Below are 13,267 nucleotides of genomic sequence, written 5' to 3' on the forward strand. Positions count from 1 at the left end.
GTTGTATAGTATTACACATTCTTACATTCAAACCTAGTCAAAATTCCCAACCAATTGGAACCTACAGTAAATATCCAGTTTTGCTGTTTCATTGACCGGTAAATAACTGTAATGTCGTTGATTGGGTGCCTGTGTGCTCTTTTCATTGAGTGTGGCGTACATTGAACGGACGAAATTAAACCTTGGCAACAAGAATTAACATCGCCGCCTCAGTGGCTATTCCCGCGGCGTCTCTCTGTATCAGCCGTCGCCTGTATAAAATTTCTGCTTGTCAAACAGTGTCTATTACGCGCCAAGATGTATGCTCTCTTTTTTTTTTTTGTTCTTTCAACATTTCATGTTAAGCTGCTTTTTTTTGCCAGAAACGACGAGATATATTCATCGATCTGGCTATTGAAGTGGGCCTGCCTCTCCTTGAACTCCCACTTCGTGAGCTGTGACCTTTCCCTTTCATTTTATAGAGGTCGCTAATGCGAAGTTAAGACTATATCGTCAACGGACATTGTTACGACCTTCTTGAAGACGTCGGATGCACCGTCGTGGCCTACAACACCGCACCTGCGTACCCCTTGGTTTACGTTTCGCTTCTTATCTGCTCCATTTTCTGTTGTACGTCTATCTTCTTTTCACATTATCAACTGGAGTTAATTCCCCAGCAGTTTTCACCATCCGTTCTTTCCTTCTCCATCGGCTCCAATTCAACCAGTTCCTTTCTTCCAATTCTTCTTTGACCGCCAACCGGTATTTCCGCCTTATGGCTCTAGCCTCTATCGAGTTGTTCGTGAATACAATTTCCGGCTATGGCCTCTATACCAATATCAACCGGGGGGAGATCCACCCCTGGGTGAGCTGAGCTAACACCCACTATGGCTGGTTATGCCCTCGCCATTCTTCAAGTTCGTAAGCTGGGATGCATCCCAATTACCTCTATCTGCGTTCGTCTCCGTATCCACTTTGGTTATTTGTTATGTATGCTACTTAAATAACTGTACTAGTAGCCTGTTCTCGAAAGATCCCAGGAGTTCTAGTGGCAAGACGCTTTTGATTCTGGGCCACCAGCTTCACTCGGCGACGCTGTCTCACACCTATGTATGCTTAGCATGCCGATGATGTTGATCCAATGAAGTCGTTGCGGTCATACTGCAGTCTCACAGGCCAGACGTCTCATGAAACGAAGAAATGCAACAGCATATGGTCGTCATACATTCAAGACAAACAGCGATACTAGTACATTCAAGCTAGTCATATGGGAAATTGACGTACAAACATTATACGTATTCAACCACCTGCTCTACTTACGCCTTGCTGGCCTGCGCTATGATCGAGTTCACCTTGAGGTGCTGGTCGACTATGACGTGATCCGCAAAAGTGACCTTGACCTGGGGACCAAAGATGAGCGCATGGGACGAGCCACCAAAGTGGAACATTCCGAGCTCATCACCAGTCGAGACCTTCTGTCCACTCTTAACGGAAACCGTACAAGTCGACACCTCTGCCATTCCAACACCGATGAAGGCGACGAGTCCAATGACTGGGTTGTCAGCTTGGATGTAGATGATGGCACGAGTGGAGGAGTGGGTGAGCCATGCCTGAGAGCGAATGAGGGCTCCGTGGGGATCGCCGGGCTGGAGATCGGGATCACCGACTTCAGCTCCAGCGTCGGGGATGACGGCATAGTAAGTTCCTGGAACGACCTCTGCACGGGTGATGGTACCGTCAATGGGGCAACGCCAGCGATGATAGTCCTGCGGGCTGAGGAATGCCTGATAGACCGTTCCACCGACGAAGGACTGAGCCGCGGCGGCGTCGCGGTAGAGCATATCGTAGATGGAGTAAGCCTGGCCCTTGAGCCAGAACTGGTCGTGATCTTTGACACCGGTCCGGATACGATACACGGTGGACTCGCAGGCGCTGTGGATGAGAGTTTTGTTCTCGGGGAAGTCGATGGGGCGAGCTTGGGCTTGAATCTCACGGGTGAAGAAATGGTCCCAAGAGGTGAAGCCACGGTTGACTGCATTAGGATCAGGACACACGTAGGTCGCGTTGAACTCGCCGCGACCCTCGGCCTCAAGACTCTCTAGGCCGACAGAGCCGAACCAACCCTCATCGTCATCGGTGAGCGACTTGTTGGAGTCGGGAGTCGTGAGGTACGTGCCCCAAGCATCCAACAAGTCCTTCAGGGCAACGTTGAATGCCTGCTTGCGAAAGAGGTCATAGGCTGCACCGGTGTTGCTAAGGAGGTCGAAGAGGAGATACATAGGGACACCGATAGGTTCCCCAATGACGTTGCCGGCCTCGTCCGTGGCGATGTGGAACTTCGGCGGCCCGACAATAATTTCATCCAACAAGTAAAGCAACTGGTCAAAGCTTGTGATCTGAGTATAGAAACGAGTTACTGTGAGGAGGCGGCAAGTAGTAGGGATAGAAATGTACCTGGTTTTCCGTAGAGGCTTGCAGGAAAATCTGATTCCACAAGTCGACCATCTCAGGATCGGCATTGATAGCAGCTTGGAAGTTTGCGACAGGCTCGGTATGGGCGGCCCTGGTCCTGTGTCTAGGCGCGCTGAGCTGAATGGCATGTCGGATGAAGCTCTTGTGAATCGCAGGATTTGCTGGGAGCCATCCACCGTAGCGAGTCAGAGTTGTCTTCCGATGCTGTGACATTGTCCTGGACAAGAAGACGTCAGCGAGTATGCTCGAAATACGGGGCGAGAACAGCGTACAGAATGTCTTTGTTCTCGAGATGTAATGGGTGATACCAGAGTGAGTTCTGATGTCGATGCAGAGGATATGGTCCCCTTTTTATACAGAGTAGGTGACCATCGAAGAAATAGATTTTGTCATGTGGACACGATATCAATGGTAGGTTGGTCGGTGAAGTTTGGACCTGGGATAGTATGGAATCGCCGTCAATGGAGCACCAGGTAATACAGGATGAATGCACGACACATCTATATAATTAGTATAACATGTTCGGTAGGTTATGTCATGAGCCCTGCCTACCTAGTGCCACGATTATTGTGCAAATGCCATTATAAGAACGTTTCCTGATTATCCTTCCAGTTAATATATTCGACAAATGGTTGGAAATCTTCCAATTCGTCCATGAGAAAACTTGGAACTCGGAAGGAGCGCTTCCTCTCCTAAATTTGAGTAATTATGCTCCTGGTCGAATTGACCTAAAAAATACTTAGTACAACGACAGCTAGCATGGTCAGCTGTTGTGCAACATACAATACGATGGAGGTCTTATGTCGTTTGAAGTGCACCCGTATACGCACTTGAATCGTAATAGTATTGAGTCTCATCCTATAGCTGACAGAAGTCCTGCCAACACGACCGGAGGTCCAAGTTCACCGGAAGAAACCTTCGGAGTTTGTCGTGGAGGGTTCCCAGCTTATGAAATGAAAAGCTACTGAACTGTGAGTTGGCTGCGGGCAAGATACTGAGAAAAGGCTTGCATTAGCTACTAGCGGGCTCGGCCTAGCTTATACGGTGTAATCCCTGAGTCCTACTTTTGTCACTTTTTTGCGTTCTCATTTGGCCCAGCATTTGTACTACACGCAGGCATCTGCTCCCATTTAGGTCCTGTCTCGTGTCAACCTGCCTAAGGCCACCAGCTTTCACGGAATGGATCGTTTTGACAATAGCATGGTTGCCGGAAGCGTTACGATATTTGTCGATTGACGTTCTCCATCCAGGGATGGTGAGTAAGAAAGTAGCAGAGAGTAATAAGCCAGGTCGCCTAAAAAGCGGAGCTAAGCTTCAGTCGATTCGACCAATCACTGAGCTGTATAAAGACGTACTGCAAGGAAAGTCATTAGAACATGGTAGCTGCATAGTGTGGGCCTTATTACTCGTATAAGTGGGATACGCCCACACTCCTGTGAATATCACACATAGGAGACGCTAACTGCTGCCAGTGGCTTTTCAGGCTAATCGAGGCGCCAAGCAACCGGTGCGTGAAACTGAAGGACGCCGCCGAAATGAATGGAAGAGGCATATGTCAAGGCTGTACTTCCAAGTGGACTCGTCGATACGTAATATCCAACCCCAACCTCTCAATGACCCCTCATTTGTGGTCATGCCGTCTCCAATACATCGCCGTCGATAATGTTCATCACGAGACATACCGAATAACAGCTGGCTCTACAAACGTGCAAATCATAGCGGTCATACATCAGTCAGCATTATAAGTAAGTACAAAAAGTGCGAGTGAACAAGATGAAATAATAAAGCTGTAACAGATCAAGTAAGCAAAAATGCACGCACAAAAATACAACAGAGCAGAAAGAAAAGGAATAATAAAGATACACGAACTAGCTCTCAACCATCAGATGCGCGCTTCTTGGTACTTCTCGCCCTCCGTGCAGCTTTCCTCTACAGAGGTAGATGGTCAGTAACATATAGGACAGCCGCGCTTGAGTCTTACCTTGGCGCGACTTCGAGCACCCCGGCCTAGAACCTCTTCCCCAGATTCATTGTCGTCTTCGTCGTCGTCAGATTCTTCTATTGGGCCCGTAACATCGGCCATTTCGACATCACTCGAAGCTTTCCGACTCGTCGGGCTCGTCGGATTCATCATCAGATCGACGCTTCTTCCTCGTTCGCCTGCGAAAAAGACAAGTGGGAATACTGGGATATCATACAATATATGAAAGCGTACCTTGCATGTCCATTCCCATTAGTGGCAGGAGCTTTACGTTTCGCAGAAACTCTCCGCTCCTTTTTCTCCTGGACGGTTCGTAAGAACATGTGCAACGCTAGAATCCAGAAGCTAACTAACCGCTGTAGGGACAGACTTGTACAAGTCGGCCGCCCATTTCGCCACTTCTTTCGGCAAATAAACAGTGTTCGCTGTCTGTAACAAGAACGTAAGAGCCCTTCTCCAGATCAATAAATAAGCTTGTGACCTAACTTTGTTGGCATCTTCAGGGTTTGCATGAGGACGCAAGATGTCCGATGGAAGTTTGATTTTTCCGGGATAACTTGGGATACTCCATGAATAATGTTGTGCCCGAGCTTTGATGATCTCTTGCGCCAGTTCACATATTACGTAGAAATTCTGAAAAAAAAAGATCAGTGTCAATCTCGGGCCCGATATCCGCAACATTACATGACTGTATTTTTCAGACTCAAGATCTCTGACGGTCTTTCCTTTGAGAGCATAATGATAGATGAGGGAAACGTTTTCGGCTTGGACTACTTGATCGGCGAAATACTTGAGATATCTAAGAAGACGATGAATGATGAACGCGAAGGGAAACATCAAGTTTAACTCACTTGCCGATATCTTGCAAGTCCTCGGGGGCCATTGAAATGTCGGGATGATGCGCGAGCAGATGCATCAGTCGAATGATGTTCATGTCAAAATAATGCACCCGCACATCTACAAAACACGGTCAAGGGGGAGATATACCCGAGAGAAAGTGACTAACTGGCCGGCAGCGTTCGAATGGCCGAGGTTATGTATGATGTCGCCTGTGAACAAGTCAGCACAATACTCCGCATGTAGACTGAACGTACGGTCGATTTGATATCTTCTTCGGGATCATGAACCGTCAGAAATGGTACGATATTGAAAGTGATCGGTATACGCCGTGAGTACAGCAAAATGATGAGCTTTCGCAAGAAGTTAAAGCGAACGTTGTAGCAGGAATCCTAATCGTTATGATCAATCATGATAAGGACTCATCTGCTGATTGGCTAACAAACCTGAATAACTAATGTCAATCGAGTAAAGGCCGTTGCAACCGACGCTTCGTATTTCTGGACAGTCGACAATTGTAGCAGCGAAACTGCCGCCTGTAAACGCAGCCGTGCCATGAATTTGGGGCTAAAAATGCATGAGCATGACACATCGCAAGGTACATGAAATCAACCTACTCTTCTGCGACGTCGGAAGAAAGTGCACCGTTCGCCTCAACTAGCTGTTTGAAGATCTTAAGCGGCGGTCCCGACACCATCAGGCCTTTATCCGAGTCGGCGTATGCCAGACTGCGATTCTTGAACACCTTCAAGGCAAGGATTTTGGCTCGAAGAATATCGGGCATAACATCATCCTCCACCCATTCCTCTTCTGTATCATCATCCTGTATAAGAGATTGAGCCAAACGCTTGACGACGTTTACAGGTCACTGACTGGATCCGGTAGTTGGGGTATCATAAGAAGCTTCTTCACTAAAAATTCCGTTATTACGTCGCTTTTGGACTCAAAGGCATCCGGCGCTAGTAGTGCAAACTGTGCAAGGGCAGCTATGTGTGCTACCAAGAGCTCAGGAGATGCCTCGGCTAATCCGTCGGCTATTGACTAAACGGATTTCGATCAAATAAATAAATAAAAAATAAACATCAGATCGATGAATGGAAACGTACCTCAACCACTTCAGTACAAGTCTCGCTCTGACGAGCACAAGAAGCAAGTATTCGGGCGGCAAATTTCGCCTGCTTCCAACCAGTACCCGTGGCATATCGAGTGATGCGATCTATGGTACGGCTTTTTACAAGCTTTCAGTCTGAAGACAAACGAAATGCGACCAATCTGCTCACGAGTCTTTGGGTGCCAGATCTTCGTCCCATCGAATCACACTAGATAGCGCTTGAAGAGCCGACGAAACCAACAAAGGCGGTGCCTCCTCATCCGAAATAGCTTTCACCAGGGCGCTGACGTGGGACTTGTAGATAGCTGGCCGGTATTTGGAGATATATCTCATCAGCGTGTGTATATGATCAGCGGTCACACTTGCTTCTCTTCCACGGCCATTTTCCAGGCGTTTCAGGAGCGTAGGAACAGAGGACTGATTAACGACGTGGTATGTTACCCGCCGTAGGAGGATAGACATCGTAGACACGATACCAGGAGAGGTATCTACAATTTTTTTCAGAAACTCGCTCTAAGAGCTATGTTAGCAGATTGCATGACCGTCAACCCGAGTATTGACTTACCCTTCGCTTGACAAGTGTTTTGAGGTCTGTTTGAGGATCTATACATTTCTTTAGAAGTTTGTACGCTGTCTGGTCATTCAGCTTAGCAAAACCGTAGAGGTCGTCAGCAGCTTTTGATGAATCAGGATACAAGGGCTAAGTCATTGCATCAGCATGGATGTACTCCTGAACGCCCTGACTAAAAAAACATACCGGCGAGCTGTCGGACACGTCGGGTCAAGTCGCTTTTGACCCTTTTCGGTCGTTTCTTTGTCGCCGTCGATGATGCCGTTCTGGAACGCATCCGTTCACTGAAGCTGCAACATTTTGAAATTGGAGTACGTACATTATTCTGGATACATGCATCTATGAAAGCTTGTACTTGGGCTTGCTGACTACGCGAAGCATTAGTATATTGGGCAGAGAGTAACAACATAGTACGCACGGTGACTTCAAATTCGTGAAGGCCAGAAGGCCATTGACAGAACGCGCTTCAACGAGGAACTTCATTGTGTTGAGAAGTCTGTCCGTCCAGAGAGCCTCATCGACTTCACTGTCACTAGATTTACCCTTATCCAGCGGCAAAGATCGAGGCAGAGGCAGTATGTAATCAGCAAGTGCTTGCTCGACTGCAGGTCTGAAAATAACTGCATTCAGAAAAGACAGACAAATAGATGTCATGTGTCTTACCTGGTTTCCTGGTTCATGCCTAGCAAAGGCAATAGAGCATTCGGTATCCACGAGAAATTGGAGATAGCAATGGGGTCATTGATCTCACTGAAATTCATCAGCTTCAAGAAAGGAACTCGACAGCAGAGTCGTACATTTGAGGGTAAGCGAGATCATAGAGCTTACCAAGACTCTTCAAAGCCTCAGTTCGTACAATTTGCTGAAAGAAGATGAGCAGAGTTCGCCCGTTGAATTCACAAAACTTCCGAACCTTTTTGTCAACGGCACGCTGGGCTACAGCGCGGAGCTGTTCCTCTGTAACGTGATGAGCGGCTGTCTCATAGTCTAGTTGACCGTATATTTTGCAGACAGCCGCGCGCACTTTCTCATCGGGGTCCAAAAGTTTCGTTTGGAGGCACTCTAAATAGAATTAATAGGACTGATTGAGGGTAGCTGTTGAAGCGCACCTTGCACCGCTTCTCTCATCTCAGGGTATCCTCCGGATATGATGGCTCGTGACGATTCCAAGGCCTTCAGTCTGACGGAGACTGACCGGTCGTTGGTCCTAACCAACCACACCCTCCATGTTGTTGGATATTTCTTGGAGAGATCGTACCCACCCTTATCAGCAAACATTTCCCCAAGGACTTGCGTGGCAATGGAACGGAGCTGAACATCCTCTGCCCGCAGCTCTTCCTCCAACTGTGGTATCACACTGTGAAGAAGTGTGGGACATGCCAGATGTATCCTCTTGACAAGCTCGTGAGCTTTACGGACTTCCTTCAATTCTTCGTCCCCAGAGTTGGCTACGATGATGTCCTGTGAAATACATGGACACATGTCGTTGCAGCTTGTCGGCTGTCTGATTGCATACTTGCACTACTAAACGGTATGCTGGCTGATCAGGTTGCTAGAAGAAAAGACGTCAAGAATTGTAGGACTGACGATACCAGAACACACACCGCGTTCTTATCCATGAACTGAGCCATAAGTATTTCAAGGACGGGTGCATTCAAGGTGTGGCATTCGTCAATGAGCGCGGTAAGAATATCTCCCATAAAACTCTCTGTCTGTTTAGAAAAGTCGCGTCGAACAATGATGAAAAAGTCGCTAAAGATGTGTTTCATCATGTCATCGGCATTTGGGAGGTCACAAACGAGGACGACGCTCTTGACAGTTGACAAGGACTCGAGGACGTGGAAGTACTGATTGTAGTAGGTATCTTCTGTTCCCTTGAGGCCGGATTTGAGTTGCTGGAAGATGAACTGAAATATATCGACAAGCTCCGCGACCGTGTACGGTGCTTCTGGTGCATACAGGCCAAGGATATCAGCCAGACAGCAAGCAGCGTACGCCTTGACACCCTTGTCCTTGTGATGTAGTATCGAATTGAGAATGAGCTCCTTGCGAACACTGTCAAGTGACTTCGTGTCAACCCGGTCTTGGTCCAACACGCTGAGCTCCTCGTGTAAATTCTTCAGCTTTTTGAGGAGAGCTGTCGGTCGTCGTGCCTTTCGTGACGAGCTTTTCCTTGAACGCGAGCTTCCCAGGAGATGTCTGGCCGCCGTGGCGGGTTTGCGCGACCATGACGGGAGAAAATGAAGATGTGGGAAAGAGCAATGAGCTGCAAGTCACGGTTGTTGCACGCGTTGTTTTGGTCTTGTTTTCCTTCGAGCTCGCCGCCGGCACCGGGCAATTTTGTCATCTCTACAGCTACCTCTACCTTACACGACCACCGGCCATGTCTAGAATCCTCGGAATACCGCCCAAGAGGGCACTGCCGTTGAAGGAGGCATCTCTCTTCAAGGAAGTTCTTACCATGTACGAGGCTCGGCAGCTCAAAAAAGGCCTCAAAACGGCTGATCAGATATTGAGGAAATTTCCGGAGCACGGCGGTGAGTGTTGCGGGTCCTAGGGCCTCTCATAGTATTTATTACTGTGCAGAGACAATGTGTATGAAGGGCCTCATTCTCACTCACATGGGCCGACGGGAGGAAGGCATTGATCTCGTCAAAAAGGGCGTCCGTCTCGATCTTACTTCGCACATATGCTGGCATGTCTTCGGTCTCATTCAGAAGGGAGAGAAAAACTACGAGGAGGCTCTGAAATCGTATACTCAGGCCCTCCGGTTCGACAAGGTGCGTTGCGAAGCCATGGAGACGGAATGTAACCACAGTTTGCGTAATTAGGAAAACTTGAATATTCTTCGGGATGCCGCCCACCTGCAAACGCAGCTTCGGCTATATGATGGGCTCGTTGAAACGCGACACATATTGCTTCGGCTTCGTCCTACCGTCCGCCAAAACTGGGTGTCCCTCGCCGTCGCATATCACCTCAGCGGGAATCTCCTCGAGGCCAAAAAGGTGTTAGAGCAGTACGAAAGAACTCTGAAGGTATTTTGCTGTGGCCGATTTCTCCGATATAGTAGTGCTTACTGTCTACTAGAACGTCCCCGATTACGACATTGAGCACTCGGAGACAACGATGTATCATGTCCGGTTACTTGAAGACCTTGGAGAGTTCACTGAAGCCCTCTCCTTACTCGACGTCAACTCTAAATCGCGTGTAATCGTAGACAAAACTGCCATTATGGAAGCCAGAGGTCTGCTGGCATATTTCAGTCGCCTGATGTGTCCCTCTAAACGCCACCACAGCACGCCTACTCTCCAAGCTCAAATCCTGATGAAGCAGAACATGCGTGGCGTGTCCTCATTGATCACAACCCAGATTGCACTAATTACTATCATGGTTATCTTGCCAGTCAAGGAATTGATAGCGGTACGCGTGTTTCACCGGTTCATTGATCTCGTTAATCTGAATTACGATATCACAGATGAGGCGTCACTTGCCGTTTTGCGTGATATCTCCTCACAAATCCCTCGAGCGAATGCCCCACGCCGACTAGCACTGTCCTTCGCGTCCGGAGATCGCTTCAAAGATTTAGCAAAACCATACCTTCTTTCAGGTTTCACTAAAGGCATCCCTTCTCTCTTCGCCGACATCAAACTGTTATACAAAGATCCCATCAAATTGGGGCAAATCCAGGCGCTGCTCGAAGAGATCCGAGCAGAAAATGCGCCGGATTCTGCGGCACCTTCATCATCAACATTCACTTCACAGCCCACAACATACCTGTGGATACTGTATTTCCAGGCGCAGCATTTCTCCTACCTTGGGCAGTTCAAGCAGGCCCTTGAAATCTTGGATGAGGCACTCAAGCACACACCAACGCTGCCAGAGTTATACACATGTAGAGCTAGAGTTCTCAAACGTGCCGGAGACTTGTTAGGTGCCGCACGGTCAGTAGAAGAGGCACGGTTGTTGGATGGCCAGGACCGTTTCTTGAATACCAAAAGTGCCAAATACCGACTTCGTGCAGGTCTTGTGGACGAAGCCAGTGCTCTGCTAGGACTCTTCACGAAGGTGCGAAACGTTCGTATTCATATTTGAACGGCGATTGACTTGAGTTGCAACTAGAAAGACGCCGCAAGCCCTGGAGCAGACCTTGAAGACATGCAGTCGCTGTTATATCTCATCGAAGAAGCTGATGCTCAGAATCGCATTGGCAAGATTAATTTGGCCCTCAAAAAATATACTGCCATACAGAAAGTATGCAATTTCCCTTACTCGCCAAACACTGCTTACAACTGTAATAGATCTTTGATGAGATAGAGGACGACCAGTATGATTTCCACGGTTACTCGATGCGCAAGTTCACAATAAACATCTATCTCAAGTACGTCTTCCTAAAGAATAGGCCGCCGTTCCATGTCTTGACGTTGTCATCACAGTCTGCTTGCGTGGGAAGACAGATTAAGGTCACATCCGGCCTACGTAAAAGCGGCTGTATCTGCAAGCAAAGTTCGGCGAGGTTTCATCTCTGTTTCTATATGCCACTCATCCGAAGTATAGATATTCGTTGCTGTCCATGATGATCCTTCAATAGCAGCTTCGTTGGCGTCTTCTGGTTTGCTAAAACTTGTCATAATCCGCATGCGCGTCTCATGGATCAACAGGTCAACTCACAGATGCCGAAAAGAAGGCAAAGAAAAAGGCAAAGAAAGCGGCACAGAAAGTTCAGGATGACTCCAAAAAGGGTAGGCGAAGGTATTCGCGCCAATTCTGATATATTAACGGGTTTCCTAGGTAATAGTCAGCAGTCTGCTAATGAGGACAAGGGCCTAGAACCAGCCGCTCCCAAAGACGACGATGCCGACGGCATCAAACTATTAGGATGCAGCGATCCTTTAGAACGTGCTGCCAAGTTCCTACATCCGCTCACCACCTTGGCTCCGGAAAATATCGACGTTTGGATAGCAGTTTATGACGTTGCGATTAGGCGCAGTGAGTATGTTAGCCTAGGCGTGTTACATTGAGACTGACCATAGTACAGAAAAGCTTCTACAAGCCACTAAAGCCCTGAAACATGCGTGTTCGATTGACGCCGAAAATCCCGAGCTGCATATCCGTTTTGCACATTTCCAACAAACGGGTATGTACATTCGTATCTCATCATTTCGATATGAACGTCTTATGTGTCTATCATCAGCGGCCACTCTTCCTCAAGAACCTCCGGCACCAATTGGACCCCTTTTCAAGGAGGCCCTCTTGGAGCTTCTACCCGAGGAAATATCGCTGGAAACGTTCAATTCACAATACCTCCAACGACATCCTTCTTCACAGCAGGCTATCCTTGCAGTCGCCAAGGTCTCACAAATGCTCCAAGCTCCTCTTGATGAGGTCGAAAATGTCCTTTTCTCTGCATTAGGTCCAGATGCGAAACTTGACCTTGAGGTATGCTTCATTCACCGTCTTACGAAGGACTGAGCTAACTTAGTACAGTCGTCACAAGCAATATTGTCGTACCTCAAGTCCCTTGGTTCGCAACGCGCAGAAGAGTTCCGAATTGCATGTGATGGAAATTTTGAGCTGTCGACGGTTTTCAAGTCGTCAGAGGAGCAAGCGCTATTGGTAAAGCAGGCTTTGAACGTTGCTATCGGGTATCCCGACGAAGTGGAGGCGGAAGTTTGATCTATAGAATTGATTGATGTAGACTGTCTAGACGTCGACCATCCAATAATTTATATCGATATAGTTCCGTTTGGATTGAGACAGTTCAATCTCTTCAAGATGTCTTTGATTCCGCTTGAAAGTCGTTTTGCCTTTTCGAAGATCACTTTAACCTACTTCATAAGTCAGGTTGAACTACTCATACCTTGTCTCATGAGTTCCTTCATGGCTGCTATAGCATTTCTCTCTAACAGCTATCGGCGACGCAAGCCTGAACACGAAACGACAGCATTCGTAGAGCAAAGTCTGAATATCAATTTGGATGTATGAGAAAGGAAATACTGCGAAGGTACGGAAGCGATATTTGATCTTTGTATCGAACGTTGAACCAAGGACGCGATATCATCACGTGTGCGCGCTGTCTAGCAGCGAGAAAAAAAGGAATTACCATAGACTATTAGCAGTTTCACACAAAAGCACGAGCGGGAACATAAAACACTACAGCAGGGAGAGGGAGAGAGAAGCAAGGAGTCCAGAAATTACAGCACAAGGGTATCCAGCAATCACGAATCAATAATCATTCATCCATGGCTTCGCCCTCGTCCTCAACGACAGCCTTACTCTTCTTCGGTCGTGGGACTGCCTTGGCTTTCTTAGCAACCGG

General features: G+C 47.8%; 4 protein-coding genes across 4 annotated transcripts; 2 read left to right on the forward strand and 2 right to left on the reverse strand.

Annotated features, from left to right (window-relative positions):
* Positions 1-111: 111 nt before the first annotated feature.
* EV420DRAFT_1716837 (GPCR fungal pheromone mating factor) lies at positions 112-1,203 on the forward strand (the record flags this gene model as incomplete). Its single annotated transcript, XM_060479706.1, has 5 exons — positions 112-149; positions 245-299; positions 363-429; positions 484-609; positions 657-1,203. 5 exons carry the CDS (start codon positions 112-114, stop codon positions 851-853), a joined length of 483 nt encoding a protein of 160 aa, XP_060325680.1. The 3' UTR covers positions 854-1,203.
* Positions 1,181-3,118, reverse strand: EV420DRAFT_1571445 (phosphatidylserine decarboxylase). The gene is made up of 2 exons (XM_060474320.1): positions 2,434-3,118; positions 1,181-2,375 (listed from the first exon to the last, which is right to left on the reverse strand). The coding sequence occupies exons 1-2, from the start codon at positions 2,662-2,664 to the stop codon at positions 1,296-1,298; spliced, it is 1,311 nt and encodes a 436-aa protein (XP_060325681.1). The 5' UTR covers positions 2,665-3,118; the 3' UTR covers positions 1,181-1,295.
* A 1,208-nt stretch (positions 3,119-4,326) lies between these two features.
* Positions 4,327-9,180, reverse strand: EV420DRAFT_1716847 (armadillo-type protein; the record flags this gene model as incomplete). Its single annotated transcript, XM_060479707.1, has 25 exons — positions 4,327-4,380; positions 4,433-4,598; positions 4,667-4,734; positions 4,787-4,861; positions 4,919-5,065; positions 5,117-5,231; positions 5,284-5,389; positions 5,439-5,481; positions 5,527-5,661; positions 5,716-5,836; positions 5,887-6,092; positions 6,143-6,310; positions 6,376-6,496; positions 6,550-6,893; positions 6,946-7,080; positions 7,134-7,217; positions 7,271-7,319; positions 7,370-7,561; positions 7,615-7,701; positions 7,749-7,813; positions 7,865-8,013; positions 8,061-8,412; positions 8,468-8,503; positions 8,556-8,996; positions 9,046-9,180. 25 exons carry the CDS (start codon positions 9,178-9,180, stop codon positions 4,327-4,329), a joined length of 3,594 nt encoding a protein of 1,197 aa, XP_060325682.1.
* A 101-nt stretch (positions 9,181-9,281) lies between these two features.
* Positions 9,282-12,692, forward strand: EV420DRAFT_1571463 (NMDA receptor-regulated protein 1-domain-containing protein). The gene is made up of 14 exons (XM_060474321.1): positions 9,282-9,488; positions 9,538-9,731; positions 9,783-9,986; positions 10,039-10,195; positions 10,282-10,371; positions 10,427-11,016; positions 11,071-11,202; positions 11,250-11,329; positions 11,385-11,464; positions 11,610-11,690; positions 11,740-11,937; positions 11,987-12,085; positions 12,143-12,387; positions 12,436-12,692. The coding sequence occupies exons 1-14, from the start codon at positions 9,335-9,337 to the stop codon at positions 12,622-12,624; spliced, it is 2,493 nt and encodes an 830-aa protein (XP_060325683.1). The 5' UTR covers positions 9,282-9,334; the 3' UTR covers positions 12,625-12,692.
* Positions 12,693-13,267: the final 575 nt, after the last annotated feature.

The sequence above is a fragment of the Desarmillaria tabescens genome, assembly GCF_030435595.1.
Source record: "Desarmillaria tabescens strain CCBAS 213 chromosome Unknown EV420scaffold_48, whole genome shotgun sequence".
In the NCBI taxonomy this organism is placed as follows: domain Eukaryota; kingdom Fungi; phylum Basidiomycota; class Agaricomycetes; order Agaricales; family Physalacriaceae; genus Desarmillaria; species Desarmillaria tabescens.